The sequence below is a fragment of the Vipera ursinii genome (assembly GCF_947247035.1).
Source record: "Vipera ursinii genome assembly, chromosome: 1".
In the NCBI taxonomy this organism is placed as follows: domain Eukaryota; kingdom Metazoa; phylum Chordata; class Lepidosauria; order Squamata; family Viperidae; genus Vipera; species Vipera ursinii.
In genome coordinates, this window is record NC_139512.1 from 131,506,119 (window position 1) to 131,518,601 (window position 12,483).

The window sequence follows — 12,483 nt, forward strand, 5'->3', positions numbered from 1 at the left end:
TGTCTCTTTTGTTGGTATTCGCTTCTCACCTGGAATGAAGCAACTAACCACTATTTTTAATTTTTAGTACATGTAATAACTGTAATCAGTTACAAACTGAGAAACAATAATAATGCAACTTTTATTACAAAACCTCCTTTATTAATATGCTAAGTGGCAGAATGATTTGATTGGAAGAGTTATTTTAACTTCCTGCATTTGGTATAAAGTGTGCCATCACTCACCACTTAAGTTGATTAATTTCTTCTTCTTGTACATCCTGTTTGACTTTCAGCTGAAAAACAGCTTCTTTTATCTGTCGTGTTTTAGTCCCTCCATCACCTTGTCCTCCTAAAACTGCACAACACAGAAATTAAAAACTGTTAATCAGGACATTAAAAGGGCAATGAATTATTTGCTTCATGATAGCTTTAGGCACATTTCCCATTATTAATTGTCTGAAAGAAGCAGAATTATTGAGAAGTTGCAAGATTTCAAAACTCTGCACTGATATCAGGAACATCCTAAGATATTTAATGTAATTATTATTTAAAAGATTTTATATTACTTCCTATGCAGTATATAAATTTGTAGAATCTTTGGTAAAATAAAATAAATAGAATCTTCTGTGTAAAATAAATCCAAACTATATATAAAAGGGCAGGATAAAATCGAGTATTAAGTATAATAAGAACATACATCAGCATTGACAAAATCACCATCAGTCAATTACAAAAGGCAGCTTTACTGGAACAGCTTCCATCCTGTGCTGAGACCTTTAACACCATCAAACAACATCTGCCTAACTATCCTTGAAAAGGACTTGATCCGTGGATAAAAATGCCAAATCGAGTCTAAATATTTGGCTGATCATGCGACCAAACAATAATAAAAGTTATTACCTTCTCTTAAATGTTTAATCTTCAATTTGCCTGGTTCTTGAATCAAAACTGTTCCCACAGCGTAAGGATTTGACAAATCAACAGGGAACCTCAAGTTTTTATATTCAATAGTCTACGAAAATAAATAGATTATGTCAAAATGACTGATGGATGTTATTTCCTTCCTATATAGCAATAATTAATTTTTGTCCATTCTGTACCCGTCCTTTTTGTAGCGGCCTGGATTTTTTTTCGTTCGGTGGTATTGTTTTCTGTGGCAGGCACAGCACGGCTTTTTCAGAAGACTTTGGTATTCTTTGCAAAACTGACTCTTGGTCCTCAAAGTCTTCCCTTCTGGAATTGAGGAAAAAAGTACAGCAATTTTAGGGAAAGAACACACATTAGCTTTATTATCTGGGTAATACAATATTGCTATAGAAAGGTAAAGCCCTACGAAAGAGAGGAACCCTTGGGAAAATTACATAGCCGTAGCACACGTGGAACTCAGATCAAATTTTGCAGCACAAACGGAGATTGGAAACATTTCCCTTTTCACCATATACATTAAGCTGGTTCCTGCTTTTGAGGAAAAAGAAAGAGAGCAGCTATGGCCCCTTTATGGCTTCGTGGACTTCAACTCCCAGAATTCCTAAGCCAGCATGGTTGGGCCAGGAATTCTGGGAGTTGAAGTTCACAAGTCATAAAAGGGGCATAATTCCCCACCCCTGTGCTAGAGCATAACACCAGTAGAATTGGGGAATAGTGGAATGTGATGGCGATAGCCAAGGGGAGTCCAAAACTTGTTATCCAATTCAGATTTTCATTTGGACTGGAGAAAAATCTTGTAGCAAATGCTTCCCCCTTTGAAACACACTTTATCGGGATCCCTGAAATCTGCTTCTGAGGCCAATTTTGGCAAATTCCTGCAATGGACCGGGATACAATTTCACTTCTCCAAACTCAATTGCAATTAAAATCTTTGCGTATTATTTATTTTAGACTGGCTTGTTTTGGTCATTACTCCAAAATAGTCTATTCTTTAAATGTCTTCAGGGCAGCTTTCTCCTTAATGCTCTGAAGGCTTAGATATGATTGAATGTTTCTGGAACTATGTTCTCCTGACTGAAATAGTATGTCTTCTTTCCTCACAGACATCACCTTTACCCTCATCACTGTAATGATCAACTGTAAACACTTGGCACCTGTCAATGCTTCCTGCAGCCAGTTTATAGATGGAGTAACAAAAAGAGAAGACCGCTGGTCTTCTAGTGCTTGTCTCCATCATATGTCATGCTGCATTAGCTAAACAATGAGGGAAGGGGGGGTGGAAAGCAAGCTGACCCCTCCTCAGGGAACAGTAAAGCTGCTTTTCTGTGCCGTTGGGATTGGGGAGAAGTCATAGCCTCATGGTGTCTTGGAGGAAGAGGAGAAGAGAAATCCAAGAGACAGATGAGGCTGGAGTTCCCAACAATGTGAAAACTGCTTCACAAGTTTGGAGGAAGTACTATCATCACAGTGTTTCCTCTGGTGTTGGAGCTGAGTTGATTAACTTGTGTTAATCACCTTGAGTTAATAAGTTTAGTTTCTGAAGACAGCTGGAATCCATAACACAGCAGGGACATGCAAAGCCAATATTGGTGAGTCCCTTGCAGGTGGAAGGGGCCTATGACTATTGGACCATTTTATAATGACTTGGTTCCATTTGTTTCTTTTTACAGATAGTCCTCAACTTACGATCACAATTGAGCCCAGAATTTATGTTGCTAGGTGAGAAATTTGTGAGTTTTGTCCCATTTTATGACTTTTCTTGCCACATTCGTTAAGAGAATCACTGCTGTTGTTAAATTAGTAAGTTGTTGTTTAAGTGAATCTGGCTTCCCCATTGACTTTGCTTGTTAGAAGGACACAAAAGGGGATCACGTGACCCTGGGACGCTGCAGCTGTCATAAATATGAACCAGTTGTCAAGCATTCGAATGTAAATCATGTGACCATGGGGATGCTACAGCGGCCATAAGTGTGAAAAATGGTCATAAGTCATTTTTTTCAATGCCGTTGTAATTTCAAACAGTCACTAAACGAACTGTTGTAGGTCAAAAACTACCTGTATAACTGAAGTGACCCTGTTGCTGACATATGGCCTCACACCTTGCAACTCAAATGAGAATTGTCACTCAAATTCCCCCTCCAGCCATTGTTCTCCATGGCCAATTGTTTTGTGAAATAATTAATAGTTTTCCTCTACCAGCCCAAGTGACAGGAAACATGGTTGAACAATGTTTTCTTTTCACTGGTCCAGAAAGGGTAAAGAGGCAGGAGAATCCACCAACTAGGAGCCTTGGTAAACCTGGTCTGGTCAAACTTTCATTGAGGCAAGCATTGCAGTGCAAAAAAAGTTTAACCAGGACTGATATTTTACACTACATCAGCTTCAATGGGAGATAAATGTAATTAACTTTTTCAACATGATATAGTTGATATAGTTTTTTGAATGGGAAACCCTCAGTTGGAAATATTATCTAGTAAAGATCTCTGTTAACTAATATTCAAAACATGATGAACTTCACATACGTTAAATTTAGGTGTGGGGTAGATGTTCCCGTGAACGTACAAGTGTAAGGTTTTGAGTTAAACTGTGAAATCCACAACTGGATTTTTATTTGGGCTGTCCCATATTCAAAAGGTGCAAACGTAACTATCACTTCTGATTTCCCACTGGCTGGAATTATTCCTGTAACGAACAAATCAAATGTAAGGTTATAGTTAATACATTTAACTATAAAAGTCTGCTATTATTTTCCTGTCTAAATACATATACTCTATGCGTGCGTGTGTGTGTGTGTGTGAGAATGTTGGTCCAAGTGCTGTAAGAGAGAAATGATTCTGATCAGGAAAACCAAATATTGGTAGGCAAAACAACCTTCAACTACTTGGATTGCTTTCTAAAGAGAATTTAGATGTCCCCTCTCTGCACCTTTCTACATATCGTACATTGATTGTTCCTGCTGGCCCAATGTACCACAAGATCATTTTGGAATAAAAATAGTTTGGAACTAAATGATTTTTTTTTAATTCAAAAGCTTTTTTCCCTGGAAAGACTTGGATCAAGTTTCCCAGATAATCAATTTAGAGCTAGTATGATAAATTTAATAAGTTAGCTTTCACATTTCTCAACCGCCCACCTCCTTCAGATCATTCTGCTGTTTTGAATTGGAGGGTAAGGTCAATTTCCCCAAAGTTAGATGCACTGCACTGAAAAGCCCAATAAAAGTACTTCTGCCTGTGTGAATCGGTGTGTTTCGAAAGTTTTGAGTACATTGCTTCCCCTTGAATTTCAGTTAAGATTGCTTTCTAAGAAGTCCATGACATGGCTTTCCTAGTTCATCCTTTTTCAAATCCTTCCCATTATTTTTCTTATTGTTCATTCCAGTGTCTGGACACACCGATGCAGATGATTTAAAACCAACATAAAGCGTTTGGATTACAAAAGGTCAGTTTTGGTTGATTTTATAAAGACAGGGTCTGTGAACTATTCCTGTCCTATTGAGATTGGCATCCAAGGCAGGCTAAGTTTTGGGAAGACTGTATTCCGAAGATGTATGCTTTAGCAAATGTCCCCATTATCAGGACAGAGTAGGAAGGAAGTATATACATGTAAGTTGATTTGCTTTGGGCGTATAAATTTGAACCTATGGATAGGATCATATAATGTGCTAAGACAAATTCAAACAGAACTTGGGATGACTTAATGTGATGCATGAAATCATCCTGGTAGATAGCCATTTAAGGTTCATTCATTCATAGGTAAAGGTAAAGGTTCCCCCGCACATGCGTGCTAGTCGTTTCCAACTCTAGGGGCCGGTGCTCATCTCCGTTTCAAAGCTGAAGAGGCCAGCACTTGTCCGAGGACGTCTCCGTGATCATGTGGCCGGCATGACTAGATGCCAAAGGCACACGGAACGCTGTTACCTTCCCACCGTGGTGGTCCCTATTTTTCTACTTGCATTTTTACGTGCTTTCGAACTGCTAGGTTGGCAGAAGCTGGGACGAGTAACAGGCGCTCACTGTTACACGGCACTCGGGATTTGACCCACCAAACTGCCAATCTTCTGATCAACAAGCTCAGCGTCCTAACCCTCTGAGCCACCGCGTCCCTATCATTCATTCATATTACTATGTAAAATTCCAAACATTCATGAAACACAGTTTCCCTTTCAGAACTTACCTGACATGGGTTGTACAGTAAAGGCTTTGTGGGGCTGAAGGTACTCAACCTGAAACTCAAAATCTATGGGACAGCTACACTGCAATGGGATCACATAGGGCTTACTGAAAAAGGAGAAGAGGACCAAATAGCAAATAATTATATTCAAATTTTTAACATTATCATTCCAGCAGTAGCAGGGCAGAAAATATGCTGATATGATGGCATGAAACAGGAGAACAGTTTTCAAAATAATGCCTGCCATGTGTTAAATTAAAGCCTGCAAATTTAAATGATTTGCATCCAAATTTTATTTAAAATTATTTCATATAGTTACTGGAGAATCAATTACATGAATATGCAGCCCTAATCCAGCAACTATATTAGATAAGTCATGATTTCATATTTTATGAAAATTGGCTGTCTCGTATTAATAATTGAAAACACATGCTTTTACCTCTGTATGTATGTAATTCATTTTAGTGAGGCTTGAGCTTTTTGCATTATGAATTCATATAAAAGAAAAAGCAGCTTCCTGTTTTCGTGAGTAAAATAATAGACCTCGCTTGATTTTAATTTAAATATCCTTCCTTTTTTTAAAAAACTAACAAAACTTCACCACTGTAATTTATTTATTTATATCTCATATTTTTATACCAACCATCTCCCTGACATCCTGCTGAATTCACTGAGGCTTACCGTAGGTCTGCAATATTGCAGTAGTTGCTTTGATTTGAAAACATGCAACCTCGACTTCCGGTGGCGGCGCGGCGCCGAAGACAGCCTTCCCGGGCTGCCCGCGGCTCAGCTGTTTGTTTTTTCGCCCGAAACAGCGCCGATCAGCTGTTCGGGCGAAATTGAAGCCCCCTCCTCGGGAGAAGAGGAGGGGGTGAGGCCCCAGGTAGGGGTAGAGTTCTCCGGGGCCGCCTGAGCTTGGAGCTTGGGCGGCTGAAGGATCGAACTCCCCCGAAGCCTGGGTTGCTCCCAGCTGGCCGGCGTCTCTGCTCCGAACTCCCTGGAGCAGAGCCAGGCGTCTGCGAACCATCCCTGCCTGAAGAAAGGACTATGATTTAAAGGAGCAGGCAGAGCGGTACAAGAGACAAAGGTGAAGAGATTTATTTTAATATACTCTCTAGCTTGTTGGATTTTTTAAACTTTTGAAAGTGCGTCATAATTGAGGATTAAAAGATGGCGGCGAAACCTCCCCCTAAAACTCTTCGGAGTGGTGGATCCTCGCCAGTGCAACAATCATCATTACAGGCATTGCACCCTCCTGAAGTGCTGACACCGAAGGACTTACGAGATGCTTTGGATAAACTTTTGGAATCAATTAATCAATCAATGGCAGATAAATTTGCGCAGATGGAGGAGAAATTGGAGAAATTGGAGGAGAGAATGGAAGAGAGGATGGAACAGAAGCTCAGCGTGATGAAGGTAGACATTTTGTCCTCAGTGCATAAAGTGGCGGAATGTGTGGAAGAATTAGATGAAAAAATGGATGATTTGGCTCAAAGAAATGCTATATTAGAAGTAAAGGCTCGGGAGAATGAAAATGCAAGAGACAAAGTGGAAAAGGAGTTAAGCTTGGCCAAATATTACCAGATGCAGTTTGCTATCAGAATTAGAGGTTTAAAAGAGGATATTAAAGAAGATTTAAAGCAGCTGATCTCTGAGGCTTTTGAAGTGGTATTAAACCAGCCAGCATCTGAAATAAGAGCAGCTATGGATAAAGTGTTCAGGGTGAATTCATGGATTGCTAGGCAGAGAAAGTTGCCTAGAGATGTGGTGGTTTATTTTGCAAAAAGAGAAATCAGAGACCAAGTTATACAAGCTGCCTATGATGTTAAAGTGGTGATTGCTGGACAAGAAGTTCTGGTTTTAAAAGAAATTCCTCCAAGGATCTTAAGGGGAAGGAAGGACTATGCATTTCTTGTGCAGGAGCTTAAGCAAAGAGATATAAGGTTCAGATGGGAGATTCCAGAGGGGCTGATGGTGATGCATGAAGGTAAAAGGTACCGGCTGATTACGGTGAAGCAAGCGCGTGATTTCTACAACAATGTCTTAAAAGCAACCCCATTAACACTTCTGGAAGCTGGAAAGGGAGTTGGAGGAGATCATCAAGAGGATGAAACAGAGGAAAGTGGTGTTGGAGGAGATCAAGCTACAACTTCTTTGGATGATCCTAGAGAGCAAAGAGTAACGCGTGCTGCTTTAAAACGAGCAAAGAAAATAAAGGAACAAGATCAGCAAAAGTCTTCAGATTCTTCACAACGTACATATAGTCAAGCTGTGGGAGGAGCACGGCCTAAAGAAGTTAGTCCTATCAAAGCTGTGGTCCAAGAGCTTTTGGAGGATATCCATGGCAACTAAATTTCTAACCTGGAATGTTAATGGACTAAATTCACCGCAGAAGAGGAAGAAAGTTTTTCAATATTTAAAACAATTTAAGATAGATGTTATATGTTTGCAAGAAACGCATATTAGAGTTTTGGATCAAAAGTATTTAATGAACTCGAGACTGGGTACGCAATTTGTTGCCTCTGCAGAGAATAAGAAAAATGGAGTGGTTGTTTATGTTAAAAGTGCCTTAACAGCAGACTTAATTGAAGCAGATAAGCATGGACGATATGTTATGATTGAGCTGTTGTTAGAAGGTAAAAAGACGCTTTTAGTTGGATTATATGCACCTAACCAACAACAAGCTGATTTTTTTAGCTTACTTCACACAAAGCTTACCCAGTTGGATTATAAATCTTTTATTTTTATGGGAGATTGGAATGGTGTTTTGGATGTACAGCTGGATAAGGCTGGAGCTTTTAAGCGCATTCCAAGTCATGCAAGACTGCCTAAATCTTTTTTTGAAATGAAGGATGACTTGGAATTACGAGATATTTGGCGTGAGAGACACTTTCAAGAGAAGGATTATACCTTTTATTCTGACAGACACCAATCTTTTTCGAGGATTGATTTTATTTTGTTGACTAATGACTTTTTTTTGAGAACTAAAAAGGTGAAGATTTGTGCTAGAACTATCTCTGACCACAGTCCAGTTTGGTTGGAGATTGACAAGGAGAAAAGAGACAGACGCTCGTGGCGTGTAAATGAGAATTTGTTTAGAAATCAGAAAAATGTGGAAGAATGTAAACAGCGGATGAAGGATTTTTTTGAGATTAATATGAATAAGGGTACCTCTATGGACATGGTTTGGGATGCTAGCAAGGCCTATATGAGAGGGGTGTTGATATATATGAACAATAGACATAGACGTGAAGTGGAAATTAGAAGGAAACAACTGGAGAATGAAATAAAGGAAAAAGAAAAGGCTTTGATTTTGAATCCAGAGGATGTGAAGATCAAGGAGGCTATTAGATTGCTAAGAGGACAATTTGATAAATTAATGGCAGATCAAGTGGCAACCAATCTGCGGTTTGCTAGGCACAATACTTTTTGCAACGCTAATAAACCAGGCAGATGGTTAGCTTATAGACTGAGGAAAAAGCAAAGGGCCTCTAATATAGATAAGATTGAGTATAAAGGAAGGCTTGTGTTTCAACAGAATCTTATTAAGGATGCTTTTGTGGATTTTTATTCGAAATTATATACTAAGGAGGAAATTAATATAAAAGATATTGATATATATTTGGAGAATGCTAGCATCCCGGTTCTTACGCAAGTACAAAAAGAGGGGATTAATCAACTGATTACAGAAGAAGAAATTTTTACAGCTATTAAGGAACTGAAGGTGGATAAAGCACCAGGCACTGATGGCTTGACTGCGGCCTATTATAAAAACTTGCAATTAGAGATGATAAAACCGTTAAAGGAACTGTTCCAGACAATCCAGAGGGGGGGAGAGGTGCCCCCATCTTGGAGAACAGCTTTTATTTCTTTGATTCCGAAGGAAGACCAGGATGCTACTCAAGTTAAAAATTATAGACCGATATCGCTTTTAAATACAGACTATAAGATATTTGCTAAGGTCTTGGCTAATAGACTGATGACGGTCCTGCAACAGGTGATTCATGGGGATCAAACGGGGTTTATTAGTGGTAGCCAAATGAAAAATAATGTGAGACATATAGTTGATGTGTTAGAGTTTTTGGAAAGGCACAACCAGATCTCTGCAGCGCTAATCTTTTTAGATGCTGAAAAGGCTTTTGATCAATTGAATTGGCAATTTTTGTTGAAAGTTTTAGATAAAATGGATTTTGGGGAAAATTTTTTACAGCCAATTAGGGCATTATATCAAAAACAAACTGCCCGAATCATAGTTAACAATAGCTTGACAGCAGCATGTAATATTGAGAAGGGCACAAGGCAAGGGTGTCCGTTATCGCCCTTGTTATTTATGTTAACATTAGAGATACTATTGGCCAAGATTCGGAACTCAGAAAAAATTAAGGGAATACAAGTTGGAGATCAGGACTATAGATTGAGAGCATTTGCCGATGATCTGGTTGTTACAGTGACCCAGCCAGAGAACTCTGTTGTGGACCTGATGGAGATAATAACACAATATGGGAAAGTTTCTGGATTTAAAGTAAATATACAGAAAACTAAAATTTTGGCTAGAAATATGACAGTTTCACAGAAGGCTCTCTTAGAAGGATTAACTGGATTTGAGATTGTTAAAAGGGTTAAATATCTGGGGGTGATTTTGTCGCCCTCTAATACAAAGCTATATAAAAATAACTATGAAAAATTATGGGGGAAAATTCAAAAAGAATTGGAGAGTTGGCAAAAATTGCAATTGTCTTTGCTGGGACGGATTGCAGCAGTGAAAATGAATGTCCTGCCCAAATTTTTATTTTTATTTCAAATGATACCGATTCTTAAGAAAGATTCTAATTTGGAGGAATGGCAGCGTGGTATCAATAAATTTGTCTGGGCAGGGAAAAAGCCACGAGTTAAACTTAAGATTATGCAGGATACTCGTGAGAGAGGTGGCCTTAAGTTGCCTAATTTGAAATTATATTATGAAGCTGCTGCATTAGTAGGAATAAGCGATTGGATTAATTTGACGCAATTGAGGTTATTAAATCTTGAGGGCCATGATCTGTTGTTTGGCTGGCATGCATATTTGTTGTATGATAAGAAGGTAGATACTGTGTTCAGGATGCATATTTTAAGACAGGCATTGCTGAGAGTTTGGAAGAAGTATAGACATAAGTTAAGCAGCAAGATACCATTGTGGGCAATTCCAAAACACGCAATAGAAAATATACATGCTGGCTTTAAACATGATGTGACTACGTACAAGGAGATTTTAAGTTTGGAAAGGAATATTTGGTGCTTGAAATCATATAGCCTGCTGCGAGAAGAGAAGGTTGTCCAAACTTGGTTTCAATATATTCAGTTACGGGCCAGGTGGAAAGAAGACCAGAAAAATGGATTTACAATGACTGATGAAAATTTGATAAAGCAAATTAGAAACCAGGGACCAGCACATATTAAACGGATATATCTTGCATTGATAGAGATGGATTCAGAAACGGAGCTTGTTAAGGATTGCATGATAAAATGGGCCCAAAACATTCAGGAAGTTATTACAATGGACACGTGGGAGAAGATTTGGGTGAGGAATGTAAAATTTACTCAAGCTCAAAATCTAAGAGAGAACTTTTACAAAATGTTTTATAGATGGCATTTAGATCCTAAAAAGCTTGCAAGTATGTATCCGAAATACCAGCCTAAATGTTGGAGGTGTGGCGATGAAGATGCAACATATTTTCATATATGGTGGACATGTAAGAAGGTTAAGGCTTTTTGGATAAAAGTCTGGTGGAATATGCAGAAGATTTTTAAACGGAGGATAAAGTTTTGTCCGCAATTTTTTTTGTTGGGAATAATTGTTGACGCTACAGTTGTGGACTCTAAGTTGATGTTGAACTTAGTTACGGCAGCAAGACTTTTGATAGGTCAATATTGGAAGAAAGAGGAACTGCCGACTATAGAAGAATGGACTTTAAAGGTTTCCGACCTGGCAGAGATGGCGAAGATTTCAGCCTATTTGAAAGATCATTCGCAAGAATGTTATATTATGGAATGGAGAAAATGGATTGAGTTTATCCAGAACAAGTATAGGGTCAAGAAGTTTTATGTAGCATTCGAATGAGTCTTCTTTCGTTTCTCCTTCTTTTTTATTCTAGTTTTTTTATATATATTTATTATGGTTAAGGTGTGTTTTATCCTATAGAAGCTAGAGAGTGATGGATTTTAGAATCTATAGTTTTTAGTATATGGTTGTTTATGATTGCTTTTTTATATACATATACCTTGTATTTAGCTCTGGGAAGTCGGGGGGGGAGGGGGGTGGAGGGAGGAGGGGAGGGAGGGAGGTTGGGGGGAGGTAGGGGGGGTATAGGGAGGGGGAAGGGGGGTTTTTTTTAATGGAAAACTGTACTTTAAAACTTTTCAATAAAAAAAAAAAGAAAAAGAAAACATGCAACCTCACAGACTTTGCTTTATTTGTAAAATACAGCAAAGTCCATGGAATCGCACATTTTTAATTCAGTAAATTTAATTCTGTAAACTAATCTGGAGAAATCACTACGGCTTGTGGCTGGAAGATTACAATTCTTCACTTCCATTAATGGAACAACTTCCATTCCTTGAAATGGAATGACAGGAATAATAAAAACAAACACCAGCCACAGAAAATAACTTGCTGGAAAGTTGTTTTTCTAGAGCCGGAGACATTTGGAAACTAAAGTTCGGTACCTAAAATGCTAGAACTGAGGAAAACTGAAACCATAACTTGCCTCTTACTTGCAATACATACTGCATATACTGTACCATATTTACAAAGGCTTGTTTAAAAGTTGCTCTGATTATGTGCATGAGTTCATTTCTTGTTGAGGGCAGCAGCTTAAATCAATAAAGAAGCTTTGCTCCAAACCTCAGTATGGAATACAAGGGTGACATACTGAACCCAATTCTGCACGACCCTCTTGTCTAGGCCATGGGTGTCAAACTCGCCACGTCACGTGACGTGGGGCGACGTATCGCGACTCTTTTTGCATTGCCGGCAATGGGGTGGGCGCGGCTTCAGTATGATGAAACTGGCCCATGGGCTGGCAGTTTGACACCCCTGCTCTAGGCAGACATTAGATTAGGCAATGGAGCATCATGGAATGAACTTCCTCCATAAAATCAAATGCTACTATCAATCAATTTGTACCTTCTTGAGTATCTCATATTTTTTTCCCCAGTCTACTTTTCTGTGCAGATAGCAATTCCTGCTTCACTATTATTTAGGAAAAAAAAATCTGAATATTCTCCATTTAAATATATTTCACTCCATGAACTCCAATATAAATAAACTGTCTCACTAAAATCCTGTCTAGCCGATTACAGTGGAATGTAGTTTACATACAGTTCTTCCTTAAAATAATTATTTCTCTCTTTCTTGTTTGTGTGA

The 12,483-nt window shown here is 38.6% G+C and overlaps 1 protein-coding gene across 1 annotated transcript in view; it reads right to left on the reverse strand.

Annotated features, from left to right (window-relative positions):
• Positions 1 to 12,483, reverse strand: part of CFAP221 (cilia and flagella associated protein 221) — a gene marked incomplete at its 5' end in the record, with an annotated part of 39,254 nt that overhangs the window by 20,812 nt on the left and 5,959 nt on the right. The window contains 5 exons of the mRNA XM_083359366.1: positions 225 to 336; positions 882 to 993; positions 1,082 to 1,214; positions 3,431 to 3,590; positions 5,085 to 5,188. Of these exons, the coding sequence (XP_083215492.1) occupies positions 225 to 336; positions 882 to 993; positions 1,082 to 1,214; positions 3,431 to 3,590; positions 5,085 to 5,188 (621 nt within the window). The remainder of the gene's footprint in view (positions 1 to 224; positions 337 to 881; positions 994 to 1,081; positions 1,215 to 3,430; positions 3,591 to 5,084; positions 5,189 to 12,483) is intronic.